The following is a 13,580-nucleotide window of genomic DNA, read 5'->3' as shown; positions in this document are numbered from 1 at the left end:
AGTCAAACCTTGAGTGTACTGGTTCTGTGAACCACCTGAAAAAACAAATTAAATGTATTAAACCATAATGGTTGTCGTGTATCTGTTGATAAGAATCTGAAATATATGGGCTTTTATATTGTTTATTTTCGTTTCACTCTTGGGGGAGAAGATTATTACACTGTTTTTAACAGTGCTTGAAGTACTCTTTTATGAGATAAAATTTTAATGGTTCTACTAGAAAAAGGGCTCAAATTTCCACAAAATAGCCAAAACCAGTTGTATTGGAACACCAAAAAAGAATGATCAACTTCCCATTCCAACCAGCTAGACAGAAAATGAATACACCTAGGGCAAGTTGGAAAACAGTTTAATGATCACTCACCAGAATCCACAGGAGAATCTTAAATATTTACAAGCACCAATTATTCCATTATTCCTGCCATCGCCGCATCCTTCATGGCAGAGTATCACAAGTAAGTTTCTGGTTGTTTCATCTACTTAAAATCAGATGTAAGAAACAACCTGAGTCTTAGCAACTTCAGACTTCAATGTGAAACCATTAAAGCCCTCGACACTTTAGGAGGCTGAGGCAGGAGGATTGCTTGAAGCCAGGAGTTCACGACCAGCCTGGGCAACAAAGCAAGACCCCATCTCCATAAAAAAATAAAAATAAGTTAGCTGGGCACAGTAGTGCGTGCCTGCAGTCTTAGCTACTCAGGAGACTGAGACGGGAGGGTCACTTAAGTCCAGGAATTCAAGGCTGTAGTCATGCCGCTGAACTCCAGCCTAGGTGACAGAGCAAGACCCTATCTCAAACAAAACAAAACTCTCTTGGAAAGGTTTTCTCTCTGAAAGCAGTTCTCCTGTCCAGAAGATGCCTACGGCCCATACATCTTCTTCCAACTGGCCAAGACAGTTAAATACTTCAAAATGCCCCCAAGAGGTCCCAAAATTTAGTCAAGGCAAGTATCAATCAGGCTACATACTTTCTAGGTGTGACAAATATCAGAGTTTTGAGAAAGATGTTAAAATCATCATGAAATCCTTGGAGGCCTGAGATACTAAAGCACCAGTGCAGACAGTCTTCTAGGAAGTCTGGAACCAATACTTCTTCCATCAGTAATACAGGCCTTTCTAGACTTTGGTCTAGAAGAAGATGATTTTTTTGTGCTTCGAGTTAGGGATCTGTCCCTTTGACTTTAACCTTCTAACGGCTTCCCTCATATGTTTGGGTTGTAGTGGTGGCATTTCTCCCCACTTCTCACATACATCCAGTGCTAAACAGAGGGTAAGGAGAAAGTCTGATTATCATACAATAATTTACTAATCACATAATCCTTTTGAGTCCTGTAATTCTCGTTAACTTTTCTTAAGCTTGCTAAGGAAATAAACCAAAACATTTTTCCTTTTTAAGAGAAGATTTTTTTTTAGTATAACATCTCATAACAGGCTTTATCATAGACAACAGTTTAAAATATATTTCCTATAGGCCATATGCTGTGGCTCATGTCTGTAATCCCAGCAGTTAGGGAGGCCAAGGTAGGAGGATTGCTTGAGCCCAGGAGTTTGAGACCAACCTGGGCAACATGGCAAAACCTTGTCTCTACAAAAAAATTTAAAAATTAGCCAGGGGTGGTGGTGCACACCTGTGGTCTCAACTACTCAGGCTGAGGCAGGAGAATCACCCGAGCCCAGGAGCTCACTGTTGCAGTAAGCTGTGATCGCATGATCAAGGCACTCTAGCCTGGGTGACAGAGTGAGACCCTGTCTCAAATAACTATATAAAAATAAAAATTAGCCAGGTGTGGTAGTGCATGCCTATGGTCCCAGCTACTTGGGAGGCTGAGGCAGGAGGATCCTTTGAGCCTAGGAGTTTGAGGTGGTAGTGAGCTATGGTCACACCACTGTTACCATCTCATTTTGTACACCATCTAAATTTGTGATTTGTAAAAGGAAACATAAAAAATATTAAAAGAAAAAATAAAGATCACGCCACTGCACTCCAGCCTGGGCGACAGAGCGAGACCCTGTCTCAAAAAATAATAATAATTTAAAAGTATCTATCTCCTGCTTAAAAAAATAAATTAAAAAAAAAAAAAGATTTCACCAGTCAGAGTAGCAATGGGAAACAGCCAGGCTTTTTACTCAATAAAGGGGGCAGGCAGTTCCCAGGGAGCACAACATTAGGGACAACTCACCATCCCACACAGGTCAGCCCTGTGATTGCTTTTCTTGTATCTTTACTTTTGGCAGCAGAAATGAGCAAAGTCCACTGCAGAAAATACAAAGTCTACTTCTGTCACCCTGGGCTGAGGAAAGGAATCAGGGAGGGGAGTCCCAGATGGTTCCTTGCCATCTGTTATTGAAACTTGCAAGGAATAATGGTCATTTCTCCTGAATACAGGGTTCCCCACTTGCTCAACTTCAAATGCAAATGAGAACTCCCACAGGTGCTTTAATAAGCTCCTTTGTATAGATATTCTTAAAAATAAGACCACCGCAGTATTTGTAACCAACACTACTCACCTTCTTCTACCACCTCCCCGACGAAAACCTTGGAAATACCAGACATAGCAATAACAACATTCTGAGACACAGAGGTGCCAGTGATGGACTGGATCAGCTTGAAAGAAGGAGAAAGACTCCGTGACTACAATAGTCAAAGACTGGCTTTGGAACACAGTACCAAATAATTCACAGAAAAAGGTAAGATAACTGAGGTGCATTTTTTTTTCCCCACTTAAATAATCCACTGACTTGTCTAACACCTCACTTCAAATGCCAATGGACATGGCCCTTGGGTTCAGTTCTAAAACATGATGGAGATGAAGTGTGGTGGTCTATCCTTACCCTTTTGATGGCTGCCTTAGGGAAAGCTGAGCGGCGATACATTTCGTAACGGTTCAGCTGCTCCTCAGAAAAAGAAGAAACCAGGATTCTAAACAAAGATCCAGGTAACTAAGTTAACTTGTAAGAATGAATACTAAAGATATTATTAAGTCAATAAAAGTCTCAGACAATTCAAAAATGAATTCTTAAGGGGTCAATAGCATTAGGCTTGGTGCCTTGAGGAATGAAGATAAAATACTTCTACTCCAAAGGAATTTGAGAAAACATAAAATAAAAACTTCTTTTCTTACCTGTGAACAAAAAGAACAACATTGGGTCACTGTATCCTACTATACAGACTGTGTTTTCAGCGTTAGACTCTACCTTACTGAATTTCACACTGATGGTGTTTAATATACAAATTTATGATCAAACCAGTAGTTTTCAACATTAACAGATTTAGGAGAAATATCTGCAAAATATGTGGAAACAGGTAATACTCCTAATGTATAATTCTTTCAAACAAATAAAGGGGCCATATCAATTTTTGAAAATGAACAAAGTATATGAACAGGAAATTTACAAAAATACCAATGGTCAACCAACATGGGGGAACAACATTATTAACTAAGGAAATATTATTTTCATAGATAACATTTTTCATAAATCAGACCACTATTAAAAAAAGAATGGTATTAGAATATGGGACACAAACTCACACATGCTGGCAGAGTGAACTGCAACACCTTTTTGGAGAGAAATTTGGAAATACATATGAAAAGCCTTTGAAAATGTTCATACTATTTGAATTAGCAATTATACCTCTAGGAGTTTATCTTAGGAAGTAATGGACAAGTATGCAAAGATATGTCCAAAGATCCTCATCATAATGTCAAAAGTACAAATACCCAACCAGAACCACTACAGGGACTGGTTAAATTATAGTTCAACAACATAATGGGATTCGATTGTAGCCATTAAAAATTATGATTTATGAGCAAATTTACTGACATGAAAATATTTAGCTATACATATCAAACATCTAAAAAAACTTTGAAAAGGTACATACCCAAACACTATACCCAACTATATACTTAGAGTGAACTCTGCCTGGTGAGTTTATGGGTAATTTTTTCTATTTTTCTGTATTCTCTGAATTATTTGCAATGAGCCCATACTACTTTTTACAATCAGAAAATGTCATAAAGCTATTTCTATTTTTAAGAAAACTATGACCTAGGCAGGGTGCGGTGGCTCAAGCCTGTAATCCCAGCACTTTGGGAGGCCGAGGTGGGTGGATCACGAGGTCAGGAGATCGAGACCATCCTGGCTAACACAGTGAAACCCCATCTCTACTAAAAATACAAAAAAAAAAAAAAAAATTAGCCAGGCGTGATGGCGGGCGCCTGTAGTCCCAGCTACTCGGGAGGCTGAGGCAGGAGAATGGCGTGAACCCGGGAGGCGGAGCTTGCAGTGAGCCGAGATCATGCCACTGCACTCCAGCCTGGGCGACACAGCGAGACTCTGCCTCAAAAAAAAAAAAAAAAAAAAAAAAGAAAACTATGACCTAGATGTATAATTAGTGACATGGAAAACATTCATCATATCTAATGTGAAAAATAGGCTATGAAACAGTATTTGACATTTGTGAAAAAAACAATTCATAGATATATATGTATAGAAACTATCTTGAAACTTTTAACATAAGCAGGATATATCTCTGTGGTAAGGTGATTCTTTTTTCTTCTTATCTATTTATTTTTATTTATTTATTTTTGAGACAGTGTCTGGCTCTATTGCCCAGGCTGGAATGCAGTAGTGCAATCTTGGCTCATTGCAACCTCTGCCTCCTGGGTTCAAGTGATTCTCCTACCTCAGCCTCCCGAGTAGCTGGGACTACAGGCACCCACCACAACGCCTGGCTAATTTTTTGTAATTTTAGTAGAGATGGAGTTTCACCATCTTGGCCAGGCTGGTCTCAAACTCCTGACCTCAGGTGATCCGCCCACGCCTCAGCCTCCCAAAGTGCTGGGATTACAGGTGTGAGCCACCGCTCCCGGACATCTTTTTATCTATTTATATTTTCTATGCTGTAACATAATTGTTTGAAAAAAAATTTTTTGGCCTGTAATCCCAGCACTTTGGGAGGCCAAGGCGGGCGGATCACGAGGTCTCGAGTTCGAGACCAGCCTGGCCAACATGGTGAAACCCTGTCTCCACTAAAAATACAAAAATTAGCCAGGCATGGTGGCGGGCACCTGTAGTCCCAGCTACCTGGGAGGCTGAGGCAGGAGAATCACTTGAAACCGGAAGGTGGAGGTTGCAGTGAGCAGAGATCCTGCCACTACACTCCAGCCTGAGCAATGAGAGTGAAACTCCATCTCAAAAAAAAAAAAAAAAATTTTAAATAGAGGCCAGGCGCAGTGGCTCATGCCTGTCATCCCAGCACTTTGGGAGGCTGAGGCGGGCAGATCACTTGAGGTCATGAGTTCAAGACCAGCCTGGCCAATATAGTGAAACCCTGTCTCTACTAAAAATACAAAAATTAGCCAGGCATGGTGGTACATGCCTGTAGTCCCAGCTACTCGGGAGGCTGAGGCATGAGAATTGTTTGAACTCAGGAGGCAGAGGCTGCAGTGAGCTGAGATCATACCATTGCACTCCATCCTGGGCAACACATTAAGACTCTGTCCCAAAAAAAAAAAAACAAAAAAAAAAAACAACCGTAACGTACTGTAACATAACATTAGAGATAGGGTTTCACTATGTTGCCCAGGCTGGTCTCAAACTTGGACCTCAAGAAATCCTCCCACCTTGGCCTTCTGAAGTGTTGGGATTATAAGCGTGAGCCACCATGCCCAGCCATAATGTATTAATCGTTTTATTTTCTTTTGAGTTTATAAAAGAAAATTTAAATACCAAGAAAAATTTATTAAATTTGTGTGGTCAAGTGAGAGCTTTGAAATGGGGAATGATAAGAAAGTGACTTACTGCATCTTCTGAATCTCATCTTCATCTACTTTCTGCTTCTTCTCTTTCTTTTCTTTGGTATCTATTTTCAGTTTTTTGGCCGCAGGAGTAAGTAATGATGAGTCTTCCCTTTCAACTGTTGTTAAATCTGAGACATCCTGACTCTTGGGCTGGGAAGATGAAAGAAACTCTATTACATATTTGTCCTACTTTCGAGGCTTGGGCAAAGTAAGAAGGCATTATCCTTATTACAAAACAACAAATCCATTTATTGAGTAGTTTTTCAGTTTTAGGCACTGACTGTACCATCAAGGATAAGATACAGTATCTCTCCTAAGGGAAGATTATGGCTCAGCCGTGGAAAGAAAACCTGCTAAATAATCTAGTTTTCCAGTTTGGCTATGAGCACAGCTCCAGTATCTGTTTACGAGGGTGATGAAATGCCAAGGATCATGAAAACTGCCCTCCCTCTGGGCCCGCTCTTCTGACCTTATTCTTTAGAGGGGATGTCAGCAAAGTCCCCTCCATCCAGCCAGCTCTTCTGCTTCCAGATCTACAGATCTCTTTACTGCTGATGATTCCATATGGAAAGAATATTAAAAAGGAGGCCCCTTCTCATTAAAACAGTGTTTATTTCAATTTGGGACTTTCAAGTGAGCTTCTCACATATAGTGCTCTTTTGTTCTTATCCTTCAATCCTACTGTTTCATGCAAATGTTTATTTCACATTGCTAGTCTTTTTGAAGATAGATTTGTCTCTTATTATTTATATCTCTCCCCCATCAGCATTTAACACAATTTTACTTATGCTGGCTGTTTAATAAATGCCTGTTGAAACCCCATTAAAAGGTAGGCAAAGACACTTCTCAAAAGAAGACATACCTGTGGTCAAAAATCATATGAAAAAAAGCTCAGCATCTCTGATTAGAGAAATGCAAATCAAAACCATAATGAGATACCAGCTCATATCTGTCAGAATGGCTATTACTCAAAAATCAAAAAATAACAGATACTGGCAAGGTTGTGGAGGCAAAGGAAAGCTTTTAAACTCTTGTTTGGAGTATAAATCAGTTCACCATTGAGGAAGGCAGTGTGACAATTCCTCAAAGACCTAAAGACAGAATTACCATTTGACCCAGCAGTCCCATTACTGGGTATACACCCACAGGAATATAAATTGTTCTATTATAAAGACACATCCACACGTATGTTCATTGCAGTGCTATTGACAATAGCAAAGACATGGAATCAACCTAAATGCCCATCAATGATAGACTGGATAAAGAAAATGTATTTTCCAGTATACACCATGAAATACTATACAGCCATAAAAAAGGAGATCATGTCCTTTGCAGGGACATGGATGGAGGTGGAGGCCATTATCTTTAGCAAACTAATGCGGGAACAGAAAACCAAATACTGCATGTTCTCACTAATAAGTGGGAACTAAATGATGAGAACACATGGACACATACAGGGGAACACACATTGGGGTCTATGGGAGGGTAAAGGGTGGCAGGAGGGAGAGGATCATGAAAAATAACTAATGGGTACTAGGCTTAATACCTGGGAGATGAAATAATCTATACAACAAACCCCTATGACATACATTTACTTATGTAACAAAACCTGCACATCCTGCACATGCACCCCCAAACTTAAAAAACTGCCTGTTTATAACAATAAAAATCAAATCCAAACTTCACCCCCTCTGACTTAATGTAGAATCGTAAGTATACTATAAAACTCATTGAGATTTAACTTGTTCCTAAAGAGGAATTCAAATTTAAACTCATACAGGAATATGGGAATAGATGGGATTAAGGTAGTCTATCTTTGACAATCCTTTCAATTTCTTTTTACTTACCGATTTATACAAGTTTTCTAACTTCTTTGCGCTTCAAGTTTGGTGGTTTGTATTTTCTTTAAAAATTCACCTGTTTTTCTCAGATTTTCCCATTTATTTGGCCTAAACTTGAACATTAAATGTTTTTATAGCTTTAAAGATCTCCATATTAGTGCCTATAGCCTTTCATATTTTCTAATGTACATTTACATTTTAAGTAATCAGGTTTTAATTTTATCATTTATGTTTTTTAATGTGCTAATTCATTAGTGTCTACTTGTATCCTTATTAACTCCTTGTTCCTACACTCTTCTGATTTATTTTGTTCTTTATCTGTTGTTTGTTTGTTTGTTTGTTTTTTCCCCAGACTCACTCTGTTGCCCAGGCTGGATCATAGCTCACTGCAGCCTCAAGTGATCCTCCCGTGTCAGCCTGCCAGGTAGCTAGGTCTGTAGGTGTGACCTACTCCACTAGGCCCTTTATCTGGTCTCTTGAGTCAGGTGCTTATTTGCAGTATCTTCTGGTTGTTAATAAAAATATGTAAGGCTATACATTTTTCTTTAAATAAAGCTTTGGCCAAATCCCATATCATTTGATAAAGTGTTCTGTTAATTTCTTTAGTCTAAAGGCTATTTAAAAAATAGTTTAAAATTTCCAGGGGGTTCTTTTTTGGTGGGGGAGAAGCTTTTTGTAGTTAATTTCAAGTTTAATGCATTGCATTAACAAGATGTGGCCTGTTATGATATCTACTTTTAAGAATTCATATTTTTCTTCATGGTCTAGTACATGATTGATTTTTAAAAGTGTTTCAGAAACAACATAATTTTATCCTCTGTTCGGTGCAAATTTATATATGTAGTGAGCTCTCTAGTGTACCAAGCTAATTATTCAAATCCTTGCTGTCCTTGACACCTGTTTTAAAGTTTCCTTCTTGGCCAGGCATGGTGGCTCCCACCTGTAATCTTAGCACTTTGGGAGGCTGAGGCGGAAGGATTACTTCAGCCCAGTGAGTTGGAGACCAGACTGGGCAATATAATGAGACCTTGTCTCTACCAAAACAATATTTAAAAAACCTTTAGCTGGCCAGGTGCGGTGGCTCATGCCTATAATCCCAGAACTTTGGGAGGCTGAGGCAGATGGATCATGACGTCAGGAGTTCAAGACCAGCCTGCGCAACTTGGTGAAACCTTGGCTCTACTAAAAATACAAAAATTAGCTGGGCACAGTGGCACGTGCCTGTAATCCCAGTTACTGGGGAGGCTGAGGCAGGAGAATCACTTGAGCCTGGGAGGCGGAGGTTGCAGTAGGCCGAGATTGCGCCATTGCACTCCAGCCTGGGCAACAGAGCGAGACTCCGTCTCAAAAACGAAACAAAACAAAACAAAACAATACAAAAACTTCAGCTGAGCGTGGTGCAGTATGCTTGCAATCCCAGTTACTGCGGAGGCTGAGATAAGAGGGTTGCTTGAGCCCAGGAGGCAGAGACTGTGCCACTGCACTCCAGGCTGGGTGACAGAGTGAGACCTTGTCTCAACAAACCAACAAAAACTGCCTTAAAGGAGCTTGCAGTGAGCCGAGATCGCGCCACTGCACATTCCAGCCTGGGTGACAGAGCGAGTACTCAGTCTCAAAAACAAAAACAAAAACAAAAAAAGAAACCTGCCTTAAAATACTTTTGTCAAATGTTCTCTTTTTCTTTTTTTCGAGACGGAGTTTCACTCTGGCACCCAAGCTGGTGTGCAGTGGTGCGATCTCGGCTCACTGCAACCTCTGCCTCCCAGGTTCAAGCGATTCTTGTGCCTCAGCCTCCTAAGTAGCCGGGATTACAGGCGCCTGCCACCATGCCCAGCTAATTTTTGTATTTTTAGTAGAGACAGGGTTTCCCCATATTGGGGATCTCCTGACCTCAGGCGATCCACCCACCTCCGCCTCCCAAAGATTACAGGCGTGAGCCACTGCACCCGGCCAAATTTTCTCTTTTTCTAAAAGTTCTTACTTTATATATTTTTATGCAACTTTATACACTGAAAGGCTATTTCCATCTAATCTACTGTTCACCCCACGATCTCTTAAATCCCTTCTAGCTCTAAGACCCCAAGATTCTACTTCCAGAAATGTAATCCAGAGAACGATGAGTTTCTGGTCCTGACCAATGTTCAGCTAGGCAACACTGCTGAACTCTCTGTAGCATAAAAACACCAGACCCAACTGATGGGTCCCTGATCACCGGGTGCTGTGGCTCACACCTGTAATCCCAGCACTTTGGGAGGCCGAGGCGGACGGATCACGAGGTCAGGGGTTCGAGACCAGCCTGGCCAACATGGTAAAACCCCGTCTCTAATAAAAATACAAAAATTAGCCGGGCATGGTGGTGTGAGCCTGTAATCCCAGCTACTTGGGAGGCTGAAGCAAGAGAATCGCGTGAACCCGGGAGGCGGAGGTTGCAGTGAGCCAGAGATCGCGCCATTGTACTACAGCCCGGGCGACACTTTTATAAAAGTCTATCTCCCTTTGACAGGTTTGATCGACCCTCCTTCCTATAAAGAAACAAAGTTGTCTTAACATCTAAGACGAACCATATTGCGGTGAAAGGGGTGCTACGAATCCTGGGTTTTAGCTCTTGCACTGCGTCTCAGTGTGACACTGGATCCCAGTTTCCTCACCACTAAAGCCAATAGGCTATTAAAACTCCCTTAGAAGTAGCTTTAATCCCTTGACAAGACTAAAAATATTAACGCAGTGCTTGAGCCTCTGGAACGGAACCAGCACTGGAGTTCTGTTTGGTCGTCCGCTCTCTTCCCCCTCAAGATTAACGATCTGGAGGGAGTTCTGGTGAGTTCGAGTTCTCGTAACTTGGGAGGGACTAACCAGAAGCCCGGCAAGCACCCAGTAACACGATCTCTGGGTATTCCTTCAGCCTCATCGATACATCTCTTCCTACCTCGCCTTCCTCCGCTGCAGCTTCTTTCAAGTCCGCATCTGCGTCTCCGTCAGTTTCCTCTGGGATTCCATCCGTGTCGGTAGCCCCCGGGTCCCCGGACGCAGCGGCCGTCTCATCCGACTCCCCTGTCTCTCCACCTTTGTCGGAGGGCGACTCGCGGGCATCGTCCATCACGGATAGGATTGGAGGGGAGAGGAGATCGCGGCGATGTCTGAGGCAGAAGCTCGGAACCCCGAGCTGCACAGGACAGTATCTTACTTCCTGTCGTCGCGCAGCGATGACATCACCCCTACCGCTCTCCTGAGGGGTCATTTTGAGGCGCGCGTAGAGGACTAGAGGACTCATTTTAACTTTGGTTTGGCGACAGTGGGAAGCGGGAAAATTGGACGTAAAGAGCTCAGACTATGGATCCTCCTAGCTAGGAAACCAGCACTTGTGAAGGAGCGCAGTTTTGTTTACTAAATAACTTTTTCCTTTTCGCCTGTCTAAAAATTCAATACCAGTTAATCCCTTCGTTAACCCCTCAGAGTAAAGTTGGGGGATCGGGAGAAAACTCAGTTCCGTTGTATGGCGGTGTCGTGGAATGAGGCTACCCGGGATTGGTAAACTTTCAGGCAAGACTCAACCTTGTGTATTTCAACTGGCCCGAAACCGCGGGTCTGTGTGTACGTGGAATTGCTAGCATTTCCGCTCCATTCAGCAAGCACCTTAACAACAAAAAGTCATCTAGCTTGAGCAGAATTTATCCAATTCATTTATTCATCCACAACTATTGACTGCGTACTTCGATTTAGAAACAGTGCTAGTACCAGGGAACAAAACACACATAGTTTCTATCCAATTAAATGATTTTTTTTCAGTTCGCAAGTATTCAAGATTGAGGTTTGTTTCTACAAGTCTGACACTTTTCTATCATTTTGGTTAATCTTACCAAAACTAAGAGGAAAGCCTAAAGAGAGGAAGGTGTCTCCTTCGAACGTTTCACTTTAACGAACTAGTTCATGTACTGGGAGGATGAAGTGGTGAGGATATTTCTATTTTAAAATTTTCTTCTCTTCCCTCATAGAGATACGAGGGGGAGGGCGTTTTATTCACCTGGGTATGACTAGGTCCCAGCACCTATTACATATTTAATTTATGCGTGCTTAAAGAATGTCCTTGGAAATGTAGGTGCGCGTTACCATATTTATCTCTTTGTTTCTGCGCTGCCTGGACGAATTGCCGTATTTCCTGTCCCAGGAGCTCCCAAAACGTTTAGGGAAGGAGCGCACTTCGGGAGGCGCGTACAGGTGGGCCTGTTTGTCCCTTTCCACCTATATAATGGGGACCCACAAGGCGCTGTCCCCATAACCCGTGAGGCCTGTCTCGGCACAGCAAAATCCACCTGCGCTGGTCCGCGGAGCCCCGCCCAGCTAGGTGAGCTAGGGGGCGGGGCGCGGGGGCGCGGTGACGCGTGACGCCGGATCCCGGAAGTGACGCGCTCGTGGAGAAAAGGCAGGGAGGGGGGGTGGTGTCCCCAGCCGGTTTGGGGGGTGCGTTGCCCGGAGACGGAAAGTTTGGGAGCCCGAGCAGGCTCGGCTGCAGCCCCGGGGAGGGGGGTCCAGCGGGTGGCGGCCCTGGGGATGGGGAAGGAGCAGGAGCTGCTGGAGGCGGCCCGCACCGGGCACCTCCCGGCGGTGGAGAAGCTGCTGTCCGGGAAGCGGCTCTCCTCTGGCTTTGGGGGCGGCGGCGGCGGCGGCGGCGGCGGCTCTGGGGGCGGCGGCGGCGGCGGCCTCGGCTCTTCCAGCCACCCCCTCTCCAGTCTGCTCAGGTGGGTACGCGCCGGGGCCGGGCCGCTGCCTGCAGACCCCTTCTCCCCCACCCGTCTCTTGGGTCTCCAGAGAGATCGGGGGTCCTGAGACTCGGGCGGGGTGGGCTTGTGGCGTGCCCGGGGCGAGGCAGGCGGCGCACGGGCCAGGATACCGGAGGGCGCGCGGGTCCGAGTCCACGCTGCTCCGGGCTCGCCTGGTCTCCCGTTCTGAGCCGGCTGCGAAGAATGGTGGGAGTGCCCAGGTGGCAGCCTCCGCCGCATGGCACAGCCGGGCTTCACCCTCGCTCGCTACAGGGTGCCAGCTGTCGTAGCCCACAAAAGCCAATTTGGAGCAAATATGTATATCATATATATACATATGCTCTCCCTCACCTCCTGCAGAAACTCCCACGCCTTGTAGAATCTCGAGGCTCCTCTGGAGGAAATTCTATTGATTTTTTTCTCTTAGGAACTTGGAACCTTCCACCAGGCTACGCAGGACCTCGCTTTTCCCGCCCCCCCCCCCCGCCCCGCCCGAGACGGAGACTTGTTCTATCACCCAGGCTGGAGTGCAGTGGCGCGATCTCGGCTCACTGCAACCTCCACCTCCCGGGTTCAAGCGATTCTCCTGCGGCTGCCTCTCGAGTAGCTGGGATTACAGGCGCCCGCCACGACACCCGGCTAGTTTTTGTGTTTTAGTAGAGACGGGGTTTCACCATGTTGGCCAGGCTGGTGTCGAGCTCTTGATCTCACGATCCGCCCGCCTCGGCCTCCCAAAGTGCTGGGATTACAAGCGTGAGCCACCGCGCACGCCCCCTCACTTTTGTTTATATTAAAATTGCCTCTGGATTTATCATTTTCAAGATGTTCGTCTTTTAGCCTCTCTTGTGCTTGAAGTTCAAATTGTAGTTCCTTGTAGTGAACCGTATTGAATTAGTCTAAGTGGCATATGCAGGATTCATCCGGGGGTTTATTCATCTAGAAATAAAGGCAGAGACACTTGTTTAGGAAACCGAGGAATGCTGTAAACTTTTCCAAGGTCTGTTGTTAAACGCTTCAATCTGGAACTGTAAGGACCGAGGGGAAAAGATCAGTTTTGTGTGGCTTCGAAGGGGGATTGGAGGTGCTTTGTCAGTGTGAGTTAAATGTGTTGGTTCAGCAGCGCTTTCATAGCCTGATTTCTTTTTCCTTCCTTGTTCTTTTGAGGTTTTTAAGAAGTGGAA

The 13,580-nt window shown here is 44.0% G+C and overlaps 2 protein-coding genes across 26 annotated transcripts in view; one reads left to right on the top strand and one right to left on the bottom strand.

Moving 5' to 3' along the window:
* Positions 1-332: 332 nt before the first annotated feature.
* TAF11 (TATA-box binding protein associated factor 11) lies at positions 333-10,824 on the bottom strand. 2 transcript variants are annotated; one of them, XM_005553245.4, is made up of 5 exons: positions 10,569-10,824; positions 5,803-5,951; positions 2,833-2,920; positions 2,509-2,605; positions 333-1,259 (listed from the first exon to the last, which is right to left on the bottom strand). In XM_005553245.4, the coding sequence occupies exons 1-5, from the start codon at positions 10,737-10,739 to the stop codon at positions 1,129-1,131; spliced, it is 636 nt and encodes a 211-aa protein (XP_005553302.2). In that variant the 5' UTR covers positions 10,740-10,824; the 3' UTR covers positions 333-1,128. The 2 variants fall into 2 exon arrangements, with proteins under 2 accessions (XP_005553302.2, XP_045246155.1); XM_045390220.2 differs by lacking the exon at positions 2,509-2,605.
* A 1,262-nt stretch (positions 10,825-12,086) lies between these two features.
* The window catches only part of ANKS1A (ankyrin repeat and sterile alpha motif domain containing 1A), a 195,060-nt gene continuing 193,566 nt past the window's right edge, over positions 12,087-13,580 (top strand). For all 24 annotated transcript variants that reach the window (XR_012433875.1, XR_012433874.1, XR_012433873.1 and 21 more), the window contains exon 1: positions 12,087-12,378. Coding sequence is in view for 18 of the 24 variants with exons in the window: in XM_045390210.2 (XP_045246145.2) it covers positions 12,191-12,378 (188 nt within the window). In the remaining 6 variants the exon portion in view is untranslated. The remainder of the gene's footprint in view (positions 12,379-13,580) is intronic.

This window comes from Macaca fascicularis, chromosome 4 (genome assembly GCF_037993035.2).
Source record: "Macaca fascicularis isolate 582-1 chromosome 4, T2T-MFA8v1.1".
In the NCBI taxonomy this organism is placed as follows: Eukaryota; Metazoa; Chordata; class Mammalia; order Primates; family Cercopithecidae; genus Macaca; species Macaca fascicularis.
The sequence above is the reverse complement of the archived record's forward strand: the minus strand, read 5'-3'. Positions and strand labels throughout refer to the sequence as shown.